This window comes from Octopus sinensis, linkage group LG1 (genome assembly GCF_006345805.1).
Source record: "Octopus sinensis linkage group LG1, ASM634580v1, whole genome shotgun sequence".
Classification (NCBI taxonomy): Eukaryota; Metazoa; Mollusca; class Cephalopoda; order Octopoda; family Octopodidae; genus Octopus; species Octopus sinensis.
The window spans coordinates 113,066,571-113,081,009 of NC_042997.1; the positions used below are offsets into that span (position 1 = coordinate 113,066,571).

The following is a 14,439-nucleotide window of genomic DNA, read 5'->3' on the forward strand; positions in this document are numbered from 1 at the left end:
TCGAGTGTCAGCAAGGTAAAACCAGGAGAAAGAGAATGTTGATGTGACAAGATAGTATCAGACATATTTTGTGTCTGTGTGCACGTTTGTCATTTGGTCGTGTTGTTTTGTTTTTCTATTTTTCTATCTCATCAGTTTGTGGTCTGCAACTGCTATTGTCTGGTCTCACAGTGGTCACCATCTCCTCACATTGCTGACTGTCTGTTAACCACTGGCTAATTTTATGTCTATGGAATCATCAATGACCATCCTAGCTAGAAGGATGGATGTACCCTTATAAGAGTGGCTCGTGCCTATTTAGGTTACCTGTTGTCCAGCTGAACTTTCCTATTTCTTTACTACCTACAAGGGGCTAAACACAGAGGGGACAAACAAGGACAGACAAAGTGATTAAGTCGATTATATCGGCCCCAGTGCATAACTGGTACTTATTTAATCGACCCCGAAAGGATGAAAGGCAAAGTCGACCTCGGTGGAATTTGAACTCAGAACGTAGCGGCAGACGAACTACCGCAAAGCATTTCGCCCAGCATGCTAATGTTTCTGCCAGCTCGCCCCCTATTTATATATGGAATGCTTCATGAATTTGCATGTCATCCTTGCACAGGGACCATGCTAATCTTCTCTGTATTGTTCCAATTTTAGCATATGTATTGCCGAACTTTCCATGACATAACCCAGGTGGGAGGTCGAATAGAAACTCATCCATCACTTTCTGACTGGACAAAGAAATTTTTGGTGCCTGGTCAGCTGATAGCAGTGTATTGAGCAAGCTAGAATCCTTAGATTCAGTTTCGAATCTTTGCCCAGAAAATAAAATGTAGTTTCCACACTACCTTTGATGCCAGTCAAACACACCTAACATAATCTGCTACATCTGACAACATACATTGATTCAACATCACATTTTGCTACACATCCCACTTCATATCCAAAACTACATTGTACAATGTGTCCTTCCTTTTTTAAAGACAATAGGGTATGATTTGAGGTAGATTTGGCTTATATTTCTAGCAGGTCAGATGACTACATGGGGAATTCCTCATTGGTTCAACTGTAAATAAGAATGTTGACTGCAATTGTGATATTTGGTCACAAAAGAAAATCTTCTGTGTTGGCAGCAGGGGAGACCATAGAATAAAGGAATGGTAACTCACAGAGAGGCACTTCAGTGCCATGAGTACTGCCTTCTGCCTTGACTAAAGATTAAAAACAATAACGACAGACCTTGAGTAGAAGGGTTGTCATTGATGAGGCTATAGATGAGGTTGTGAACGGGGGCAAAATGGCTCTGGCAAACCCAGATGATTAGTTGAATGTACAATTAATCAAATACTTGATTTAACTGGTTAAATTATTAATTTGTTAACTAATAATAATAATAATAATAATAATAAGATGGGCTACAGCAAATATTCTGCTCAATACCACAGATTTGCTTGTCAGTTGTTTGACCATAATCAGTTGACCATGTCCCTTAGTGGCTGACGATATGTGCATCTCTGATCATGAGCAGAAGTAGTGGGGGAGCATCATAGCCATGTGTTTGAATAATTCACCTCTGGAAACATGGGTGGTTCGTTCAACATCCTTAAACAACCCTTATTCAGAGACCTTTTGAGCGGGATGGGCTACTCGACCAGATGAAAATTCTAACTGGGCCCCACCTGCAAGGTCATGTGCTGTTTATCTTGATATGAGATCACCATGTAGTGCACATATGGTTGTGATGCATATGCCTGGTGTACCCTTATCAGATAGGTAGTCATGATGGTTATACTGGGCTTCGTATATTTTACCCCAGTGTCACTTTGATGGCATGCACTGCTCTCTCACTCAATAAAAATAATAATAATAATAATAATCATAATAATAATAATAATAAAAGAAGTGTGTTTCTTAATGCCATACTAACTCTCTCATGGCACAAAATTTGAGTGAGGGCCTGTAGCAAAGTGGTTAGGGATATTTGGCTCATGATCTTGATGTTGTGAGTTCGATTGCTGGCAGTGTGTTGTATCCTTGAGCAAGACACTTTATTTCTTGTTACTTCAGTCCACTCAGCTGGCAAAAATGAGTTGTACTTATATTTTAAAGGTCCTGCCATGTCACATTCTGTGTTAAACTGAATCTCCCCAAGAGCTACATTAAAGGTACACATGTGTGTGGAATGCTCAGCTACTTGCACATTAATTTCACAAGCAGGCTGTTCTGTTGATCAAATCAACTGGAACCCTCATCACCATAACCCACAGAGAACCCATTTACTACTAAATTTGTTTCAACACATGATTTCACATCAAGAATCTTGCAGACCAAACACAAATACAAAAATAATCCCCACTAAACCTTTCTTTTTTGTTAAATATTTTAATATATCATTGAAGAATGTTCTCTGGTTTCTTTCAACATCTTACTGTTCTTTCTTCTTTCTCTTTGAAGGGGTCTCGTTAATGAGGAAGAACTGCAGAAAATCAACAAAACTTTGACTGAAAGTGAATTTTGCAGCCATGCTTATGGTGTAAGTAATATTGGTTTCAGCCTTGGTGCAGGGCCAGCAGATTCGAGACAGGGGCTAAGTTGATTACATCGACCCCAGCGCTCAGGATGAAAAGCAAAGCTGATCTCGGTGGAATTTGAACCCAGAACATAAAGACAGACGAAAATGCCACTGACCACCTTATGGCGTCTGTTATATTCAAAACCAATATTAAGTCCAGACTAACTTTGTCTTTCATCTCTGTGGGGAAGGGGTCGATGTAATAAAGTGCTGGGAGGGATTTAATTAATTATGACCTCCACCAAAACATGTGGTCTTGTGTCAATGTCAGAAATCAATAGTCAAAATAGACATATTGCATGTATAAAATCTCTCCCTCTCTCTCTTTCTTTCTCTCTCTCTCTCTCACACATACACACACATGCACTCACACACAGAATCACATATACACATGCACTCACACACACTCACACATACATGTGTTCATGCACACACACACCTGTATTGCTATGTATATCCCAATCCTACTCTCTCTCTCTTTCTCTCTCTTAACCCACATCTGTATTCATGTGCTTCTGTACTCATCATCATCATAGTTTAAGGTCTGTTTTCCATGGGTTGGACAGTTTAACTGAGGTCTGGAAAGCCAGCAGTTACACCAGGCACCAATCTGATTTGATATGGCTTCTACAGCTGAATGCCCTTCCTAATGCCAACCACTCCAAGAGTGTAGTGGGTACTTCTTATGTGCCAGTGGAACGGGAGCCAGTCAGGGGGCACTGGCAGTAACCACATTCGGATGGTACTTTTTACGTGCCACCGGAATGGGAGCCAGTCAGGTAGACCTGGTATCAACCACATTTGGATGGTGCTTTTTACATGCCACCAGCACAGGAGCCCACCAAAGGGCACTGGCATTGACCATGTTCAGATGATGCTTTTTACTGGTATGGGAGCCAATCAGGGGCAGTGGGCCCAGCTATGATATTGGCTTTACTTGATATTGGTTTGGTTTGGTTTTGGTTTGCTACCATTTGAATCCAAACTGATCTTGGGTATTCTTCTACAAGAATTCAAATCAGTTTGGTTTCATGTTGATGATTTTCCTGTAGATTAGTGTTTCTCATATAAAATTTTGGTGTTAAAATTTATCTGCAATAAATTGGTTATATTTCTACAGTATAGGCACAAGAATGGCTGTGTGGTAAGAAGCTTGCTTCCCAACCAAATGGTTCCTGGTTCAGTTCTGCTGCATGACATCTTGGACAAGTGACTTTTAGTATAGCCTCAGGCCGACCAAAGCCTTGTGAGTGGATTTGGTAGACAGAAACTGAAAGAAGCCCATTGTATATATATATATATATACACACACACACACACATACATATATATATGTGTGTGTGTTTGTCCATCCTCCCCACCATTGCTTAAAAACTAATGTTGGTCTGTTTACGTCCCTGTAACTTAGCAGTTCGGCAAAAGAGACTGATAGAATAAGTGTTAGGCTTACAAAGAATAAGTCCTGGCATCGATTTGCTTGACTAAAGGCAGTACTCCAGCATGGCCCGCAGTCAAATGACTGAAACAAATAAAAGAATACATCAATATCTCATCTTTTTAAGGCAGTAAGGTAGCAGAATAGTTGGCGCTTTGGGCCAAATGCTTAGTGGTATTTCCTCTGTCTTTACCATTCTCAGTTCAAATGCTGCTGGAATTGACTTTGCCTTTCATCTTTTTGGGGTCAATAAAATATGTTCCATTGAATTCTGGGGGCAATTATCATCATCATCGTTGTTTAACATCTGCTTTCCATGCTGGCATGGGTTGGATGGTTTGACTGAGGACTGGCAAGTCAGGAAGCCGCACCAGGCTCAATCTGATCTGGCAAGGTTTCTACAACTAGATGCCCTTCCTAACACCAACCACTCCAAGAGTATATGACTACACTCAAATGGTGTTTTTTATGTGCCACCAGCACAGGTATCAGTCAGGTGGCACTGACATTGGCCACGCTTGAATGGTGCTTTTTATGTGCCACTGACCCGGGTGCCAGTCAAGCATTACTGGCATCGGCCATGACAACAATTTTACTTAACTCAACAGGTCTTCTCAAGCTCAGCAGATTGCCTGACAATTGAAGGGTACTTTAAAACAGGCTGGTTATGTGACACTAGCATCGGCCATGGCTATGATCCCACTTAGCTTGCTGGGTCTTCTCAAGCACAGCATATCTCCAAGGGTCTTGGTCAAATCGACTTATCCCCTCTTCGGAAACTGCCAGACTTGTGCACACATGTATACACACACACATGCCCACACACGTGCATACACACATACATATGCATGTGCACACCCATACACATAAGCATGCACACACACGTACACACACACTCACATGCAAATACACACACGCGTGCTTACACCCACACACACACACACACCTGCACACACATGTACACACACAACTGAACACACATACATGCACACACACATGCATACACACAAGCACACACAGACATACACGTGCACACAAACCCCCACACACACGCATGTTTACACCCACATACACACACACCTGCACACACATGTACACACACATACATGCACACACACACACCTACACACACACATACATGCACACACACACATGCATACACACATACATGCACACAGACATACATATGCACACCCACACACACACACCTGCACACACATGTACACACACACATACACACACACACACTCACACACCTGCACACACATAAATGCACTCACACATCCATACACATACACACACAGACATACATGTGCACACACACACACACACACACACACACACACAACTCCTCTAATTAATGTAACCACAAACCCAAGTGCTATGTCTTGATAAACGCATAATTATGCACATCAATCTTTTGTTGTCTAGATTGACGACGATGTCGGAAGTAAAAGCAGAATGACTCTTTGGAGCTTTCCTGGCAACGATGTGACGGGGATGCTGGCAAGATGTAACAAAATTGCTGGAACAAGTGAAAAGGTCAGACAAATCAAATATATTTGGATTAAGTTGTTGTTGTTCATCATCATCATCATCATCATCATCATCATCATCATCATCACCATCACCATCATCACCATCATCATTTGATGTCCATTGCCCATGTTGGGATGGGTTGGATGGTTTGACCAGGACTGGTGAGCTGAGCGGCTGCACCAGACTCCAGTCTGATTTGGCATGGTTTCTACAGCTGGATGCCCTTCCTAATGCTAACCACTCTGAGAGTGTAATAGGTGTTTCCATGTGCCACTGGCACAGGTGCCATTTGTGTGACACCAGTATCTGCCACAACTATGATTTCTTTTGGCCTCATGAGTCTTCTCAAGCACAGCATATTCTTTTCCACTCCAGGCACAAGGCCTGAAATTTGTGGGGAGGGGAAGGGGCAGTTGATTAGATCAATCCCAGTATGCAACTGGTACTTAATTTATCAACCCCGAAAGGATGAAAGGCAAAGTCAACCTCGGCGGAATTTGAACTCAGAACATAAAAGACAGATGAAATACCGCTGAGCATTTCACCTAGCATGCTAACATTTCTGCCAGCTCACTGCCTTTCTCAAGCACAGCATATTGCCAAAGGTCTTAATCATTAATCACTAATGACTTAATCATTAGTCATTGCCTCCGTTGTTGCTGTTATTGTTGTTGTTGTTTAACCACAAATCAGTGTGATTCAGCAGACTTGGCTGACCAGGTTCTTCCAACCATGAACATCCTGTCTGCTTGTTTCTTCAGATGTAATGTATTTAGAACTACATTCTGTAAAGCAGCGCTTCTTAACTTTTTTCCATTCGTGGCCCCATTTTTCATCACGGGATTTTTCAAGACCCTAGGTAATAAATATGCAAAATATGTGAAATAACATATAAATTGAAATTCAAAGTGTTTGAATTTAATTTTTGCAAACCCAGCATTTTGCTTTGTGACCCCATTTGGGGGTCACAACCCATAGTTTAAGAAGCGCTGCTGTGAAGCAATGGTTCTCAACCATTTTTTTTTATCTATGGCCCCTTTTGAATTCTATTTTGCTTGAGTGGACCCTCATACCCACTCAATGTATAAATCCTATTAAATTATTATAATTAAATATTAGAAAGTGTATTAAAGAAATATCTAACCAACATAATTTCAACACATAAATTTTAACAACAAAATCTTATGTGGACATCCTCCACCCCACCCTAATGGTCATGTGGAGCCTGGCTGAAAACCACTGACCTAATGCATTCTTTTTTATATTAAGACAGAAGAGCTTGATTTGAGGGAGATTTGGCTGGTATTTCAAGTAAGTTAAGTGACCATCCAAAGGTTCCCTATTTGTATAGACTCATTTGATTATATTAATTTTTATTGTGATCACATGACCATGATGTATCTTCATCATCATGATCATCATGATCATCATGATCATCATCATGATGATCATCATCATCATCGCCACCACCAGCACCACCAGTACCAGCACCACCAGCATCACCACCACCATCAACCCCATTTTAACCCCCACTTTCCCAATGCCTGCATTGGGAAAGTGGGGGTTAAAATGGGGTTGATCATGAACTGAACTCCCAAACCACTAAACCACATGTTTTCACTTGTGTCATTGAGGAAATAGATTGAACATTCTCAGTAAATTTAATATATGGGAATGGATGTGAGATCAGATTGGAGCCTGGTGCTGCAGCTGGCTCTCCAGACCTCAGTCAAACCGTCCAACCCATGCTAGCATGGAAAACGGTTGTTAAACGATGATGATGATGATGATGATGATGAATCACTACATGTAACAAACTTTACTACATGTGGGTAGAAGTGAGATATGTAATGTCCATGTTTCTATTTGTATAATCAATGACTACAGAAGATAGTTAAAAATACTGGTTTCAAATTCTGGCGCAAGGCTTGCAATTTCAGGGGAAGACGTCAGTCAATTACATCGACTCCATTTCACAACTGGTACTTATTTTATTATTTTTTTTCTCTACTCTTAGGCACAAGGCCTGAAATTTTAGGGGAGGAGGCCAGTTGATTAGATCGACCCAGTACGCAACTGGTACTTAATTTATTGACCGTGAAAAGACAAATTGACCTCAGCAGAATTTGAACTCAGAACATAAAGACAGACAAAATACGAATGAGTATTTCATCTGGTATGCTAACGTTTCTGCCAGCTCACTGCCTTAGAAGGAAGCAAATATTCTTTTCTACTCTAGGCACAAGGCCTGAAATTTCGGGGGAAGGGAGCCAGTCGATTAGATTGACCCCAGTACGCAACTGGTACTTAATTTATTGACACCAAATGAATAAAAGACAAAGTCGACCTTGGCAGAATTTGAACTCAGAACAAAAAGATAAATGAAACACTGCTAAGCAAAGTAATGATTCTGTCAGCTTGCTACTTTACAGATAATTAAAAAATGTTATCACTTATATCTCTTCTAATTACTGATGACATGTTTATATTTTGGCAGCTTCTAGGAGGTGAAGTGTACTTTTATCATGGAAAACTCATGATGAAGGATGCCTTTTCAGGTGGTAGGCATCTCTGGCATCAAGATTATGGGTAAGTACTGAGTTTTATGACTCACCACTAACAATATATATGTGTGTCTAAGAATGGAACCCACAACATTATGGTTGTGGGCCAAAAACCCAAACCACTAGGCCACATGTCTTCACAAAGATATCTACCACACGTGCACACTCACAAACATATACATACATATATGTAGCTCTCTCTTGATATATATATATATATAGTTAATCCAAACATGAAAACACAAAGTGAAAACACAACGCGAGGACGTAGAACAAGTATAGTGTTATTGGACGCTCAGGAAAGGAAAGAAAGAGGATTTAATGTTTCAAGCAGAGCTCTTCGTCAGAAACATAGGAAAAGGAAAGATCCAAGGAAGGGAAGACGAAGGAAAAAAAAAATCGCCAACGATACACACGTTTTGAATCATATATATATATATATATATATATATATATATATATTATATATATATATATAAACCATAAAATGTCAAGAGGTATGAGAGATGAATATATTTATTTAACCATTTAATATCCGGAGATGTACTTGCATAACAAGTGACTTGATCTGAGATCGTGTGCTGGAACGAAAACAATTGCAGTGTGGAAGGTGTTTATAAGCCATTTAAGAAACACACAAAACCGTTAGATTCACTTCAACATTTAAATTTAATTTGTCAAAATATTTTCATCGCTTTGAGACCGCGACCTGTTCACTGACAAAGCTTCATGCTGCATCTTAATATCCTTTAGATGTCAAATGGTTAAATAAATATATTCATCTCTCATACCTCCTGACTTTTTATGGTTTATATACTCCCCATAAAGTAATTTCATTGATCAGATCTGGATTTCAGCTGCATAGGACACTCTGCATTACATTTTATCTGTATTTGGTTACTATGTGGTCTGATAGCCAAGTCCATAAGAGCAGCTTTCTGTGATAGCCACACACTTCTTTGAATTCATAACTTATACTACAAATACTGATATCTAATGTTATGCAACACAAATTCTTGATTTATTAAAACTACCTCTCTGCAGGATGTATCACAATTACTCTATGACAATTAAGACCAGCTCGTTATAAGGAGGAGAGATAATCTCAGGAATAAAGACTTCCAAAGTTGACATACTTTTAAGGAAAAGGACAGACTTATTGTCTGGGGGTAAGGGGACAGTTGTGGGGACATGTTTCTACCTCAATAGGCATCATTTATTTTACCTCCGGTTGCCAAAGGACTTAAACTTATAAAAAAAAGAGTAGAACACATGGTCAAGATAATCTGCATCATCATCATCATCATCATCATCATTATCGTCATCATCATTTAATGTCTGTTTTTCATGCTGACATGAGTTGCATGGTTTGACAGGAGCTGGTAAGCCAGAGGGGTCCAGTCTTCTGTTTTGGTATGGTTTCTATGACTGGATGCCCTTCCTAATGCCAACCACTTTACAGCATGTACCAGGTGCTTCCTACATGGTGCAAGCACAGGTACTTTGTATGTGGCACTGGTACAGGTGCTTTTTTTATGTAGCGCCACCACAGGTGCTTTTTTACAGTGGTGTTGGCATGAGTGTTCTTTTACCAAAAAAATCAACCTTGGTGGCATTTAAACTCAAAACGTAAAGAGCCAGAAGAAACACTGTTAAATGTTTTGTCTAACATGCTGATGAGGATCCTGCCAGCTCACTGCTCAAATCAAGGAAAATGATCCAAGAGAAACAAGTCAGAGTGGCCAGTGGCAGATAATATGAAAAACAGACATATACAGGTCTATCAAATACCACACAACAAAAATTCTTGATTTATTGAAATTATCTCTGACATCTAGAGGATTTATTATAATTACCAGATGGCAATTACGAACGACTGCATATGAGAAGGGGAGATAATCTCAAGAGTCAAGAATTTCTCCAAAGCTCACATACCTATTTCTTTATTACCCACAAGGGGCTAAACACAGAAAAGACAAACAAGGACAGACAAACGGATTAAGTCGATTATATCGACCCCAGTGCGTAACTGGTACTTATTTAATCGACCCCGGAATTTTAACTCAGGATGTAACGGCAGACAAATTACGGCTACGCATTTCGCCCAGTGTGCTAATGTTTCTGCCAGGACACACACACACATACACAGAGTCTAACCCAAAGTTGTGGTGGAAGATTCTTGTCCATGGTATCATTTAGAAGGATTGAACCCAGAAGCAAACAGTTAAATGCATATGTGTATGAGATAGAGAGGGGGAAGAGAGAGGAAGAGAGAGAGAGAAGAGGAATCATCTTAGTATTTGACCAGTACTTTATTAACCCTTAGAAGGATGAAAGACAAATTTGATGTTGGCCAGATTTGGACTCAGAGACCAAGGACGAATACCACCAGATATTCAGTACTCCACTAAATTGCTGCTTTATTGCACCATTGCATTATTGCACATTTTATTGTAATGTTGCACCATCTGAAGGGTGGTGGAGTGGACAGGCATATTTTGGAGAAATCATCCCACCAAGAAACAGCTGTAAAGAGATCTACTTATTTTTACCATTATAAGGGAAAGGAGCTTGTGTTTTGTAGGATATTGCTGGCAATCTATACAAGAGCTGGCAAGGGACCTGTGGCTATGGATGCCAAAGCATGGTCGTACTTGAGCTGGTTGTCCAAACACAACGTATATAGATCAACTCATCAGAGACACTGGATGCCTCCCCAAAGACCTTTCTCAACTAATGCAGGACCAACATGGATGGCATGTGCAGGTTAATAATGTCTGACCAAGCTTGACCAAGCTTGATGATGTTCTGATTTCAAATTCAGCTGAGGTCATCTTTGCCTTTCATCCTTTCCTGGTCAATAAAGTGCCAGTGATGTATTTGAATCAATTAACCCACCCCTCCCCTCAAATCTGTTGACCTTATGCTTTAATCCAAACCAGATATTACTCATATTGTGTATTATTATTGATAGATATTGGTACAACAATGGCTGTTTGACTCCTGATTTACTGACAGTTTACGTAGCACTTGATAAATGCACCAAAGAAAACGGCTGCTTGCAGGTAAGTAATTATCTTTTTCCTTTTATCTTTTACACGGGGGCATGCTCAACAACATAGAAGTTAAAATCATCGAAGAGATGCAATGCTTAGACAAATTGCAGAAGCTACACACATAATAAAAGATAAACCTAGCCTGAATAGGAAACTAGAATGAAACACTAGCACCCCCCCCCAACATACCACAACCTATGACAGAATAAGATCCCCATAAACTGATAATAATACGAATATAATATAATTCAATCCACAGATAAACAAATGGAATTAAATAACAACATACATTAACAAAATAAATTAAATTAAATTAAATACAAAAAAATGAAGAAAAGAAAGAAAAGAAAAATAAGTAGGTATAAACAAATGAACAAAATAAATAAAAAACAAATTAAACGAACGTGTATAAACAGGGGATACTGATAATACAGGCACATACCCCCCCACATACATTTACTAAACATAGACACATACCATAGGAATACAAAATGGCTGACCATTATAGTAAGGAAAGACAAACAAAGGACCACTGATGAGGTCACAGAAGTGTGATGAAAGAACTCCAGCCAAAATACAATTGATATAAAATAAAGCTGAAGCAAATGAACACCAAATATATAGTGTGTTTTTATTGGTTAAATGGCAGCCACATCCCAAATACAACAATATATATATATATATATATATATATATATATATATATATATATATATATATACAAATTTAGAGGCCTGACCACTAAAAGTGGATAGCCTATATGCTAAACATAGACGTCAAATCGCCATTACCACGAAGAATGTGTTCTCAAGAAAAATCTCAGCAAAAAAAACAAAATGTAAAAATAAGCAAGACAAATGAAAATATTCGAAATAAAAAACGATTACCTATGTACCAATTGGTTTCACTTGTTAATAGTGGTCAGTCTCTAAATTTTGTATGTGAAACAATTTTTAATCTTTGGATTTAAAAAAAAAAATGCTGAGCCACTGGTTTTAATTGATTAACTTCAATTTCTGCCCTTATTATATATTATATATATATATATATATAATATATATATATATATATATAATATATATATATATATATATATATATACTAAATATTATATATATATATACATACATATATATATACGTATATATATGTATCTATATGAAATATATGCATGTCTGTCTGTCTCTAACTATTTATCTATCTCTGCATATATAAATGCATATATATATGTATATATATCTAAAGTTAATCCAAACAAGAAAGCACAAAAAAACACAACAACGCGATGACGTGGAACAAATATAGTATTATTGGACACTCAGGAAAGAAGGAAAGAAGGAGGGTTTAACGTTTCGAGTGGAGCTCGAAACATAGGAGAAGGAAAGATCCAGAGAAGGGAAGACAGAGGAAAAATCGCCAACAGTACACACGAGGTCACATTATATATATATATATATCTGTAAATATAATATGTGACAATTATTCGGTAGCCATGATAAAACTCTGAGGTTCGGATGTTGGGGTGGAAACCCATGCTGCCATTTCTTCAGTTATCCGACCATCGACAAAATGCTAAATCAGAACTTGGCATTATTAGTAAAGAAATTTTAGGAAAAATCAATACGAAAATCAGGAATGCCACTAGGTTTGTACAATGGTCTAATAGTATAGAAGTCATTGACTGGTTTAAAGCCATTAAGAATAAGAATAAAGCGAGATTTACTCAATTCGATATTGTCAATTTTTATGCCTCTATCTCTAAGGAACTTCTAAATAAAGCCCTCACCTTCGCAAGTGAATTCATAGAATTTGCAAATGAAATCAGTACACAGGAGAACATTTTTTCAATGGCCGGATAGCTGAAGAGATGGCGGCGTGGGTTTCCACCCCGACATCTGAAACTCGGAGTTTTATCATGGCTACCAAATAATTGTCATATATTACTTTTACAGATAAATTCCTCTATTTACATAATATCATGGTCTCTTTCATTCTTTTGTTGTCTTACCATTTCTATCAATATATATATATATATATATATATCCGTAATAATGAAGGGTGAAATTAATTAATTTGGAATAATTATCAATTACACCAAGTAGTCTTCGGCATGTAAAAGCCTCATTCGAGGAAAATTTAAGTAATACTAAGCAATAAAGGGTTTAGCAACGAATTGCCTTACCACATACCGAATTTAGAAATAGCAGTCAAAGAGTTATAGCTATTTCTTCTACTAAAAAGGGAGATCTCAGTAAAAACAGCAATTGGAAGGCAGACACAAACAGGTAAGAGAGAATGAATTGACGGCAATCTATCATACTTTTTAAGTTATCTATGGACGTAAATCAAGTTTTTAAAATTAAATAATTCTTATTACCAAAACGAAACTTCTTTTCTCTTCAGCGTAGAATACTATAATCATAAATGATTATATATTGAATTTTGAGATACTAGAAGGCACCAACTCAACTCAGTATCAGAGCGAGCTAGAATCCGCAACTAGTATCACCGAATTCAATTGTGAATGAAACGATTGTGTCACCAGCCCCTTCCCACCCGTGTGTAGCCAAAACAAGATGCTGGTCATCTCAATCGTTTCATTCACAAATTGAATTCGGTGATACTAGTTGCGGATTCTAGCTCGCTCTGATACTGAGTTGAGTTGGTGCCTTCTAGTATCTCAAAATTCAATATATAATCATTTATGATTATAGTATTCTACGCTGAAGAGAAAAGAAGTTTCGGTAAGATAGAATTATTTAATATTTAATATTTAATTCTTATGCTTTCCTAAAAACTTGATTTCGAAACGTACGTCCGTAGATAACTTAAAAATGTATGATAGATTGCGTCAATTCATCTCTCTACCTGTTTGTGTCTGCCTTCCAATTGCTGTGTTTTTACTGAGATCTCCCTTTTAGTAGAAGAAATAGCTATAACTCTTTGACTGCTATTTCTAAATCGGTATGTGGTAAGGCAATTCGTTGCTAAACCCTTTATTGCTTAGTATATATATATATATATATATATATATATATAAACACCAAGTAAGTTAGGGTTTTGTGGATCCAACCAACTAAGGGATAAAACTTATCCAATATACTCTTGTATAATACCCAAATTATTAATACACAATGCAATTAACTTATTTATTGTATAAATGGGGAAGGTAAAGAAATATTTACCATTAATTATGATACAAATAAGAAAAAAATGAGAGAAACAATTAGTTGGTTTATCAGCTTTAGGATATTAAAATGTTGACTTATTATTTAACAAAACGAG

The 14,439-nt window shown here is 38.0% G+C and overlaps 1 protein-coding gene and 1 non-coding gene across 2 annotated transcripts in view; one reads left to right on the forward strand and one right to left on the reverse strand.

The window, feature by feature from the left end:
- Positions 1–14,439, forward strand: part of LOC115217558 (ectoine dioxygenase) — a 33,988-nt gene that overhangs the window by 17,043 nt on the left and 2,506 nt on the right. Inside the window, exons 4-7 of the mRNA XM_036503279.1 lie at positions 2,443–2,521; positions 5,427–5,537; positions 8,032–8,123; positions 11,073–11,163. Of these exons, the coding sequence (XP_036359172.1) occupies positions 2,443–2,521; positions 5,427–5,537; positions 8,032–8,123; positions 11,073–11,163 (373 nt within the window). The remainder of the gene's footprint in view (positions 1–2,442; positions 2,522–5,426; positions 5,538–8,031; positions 8,124–11,072; positions 11,164–14,439) is intronic.
- Positions 563–666, reverse strand: LOC115220469. Its single transcript, XR_003882540.1, has one exon. It is a non-coding gene; the product is annotated as a U6 spliceosomal RNA (small nuclear RNA).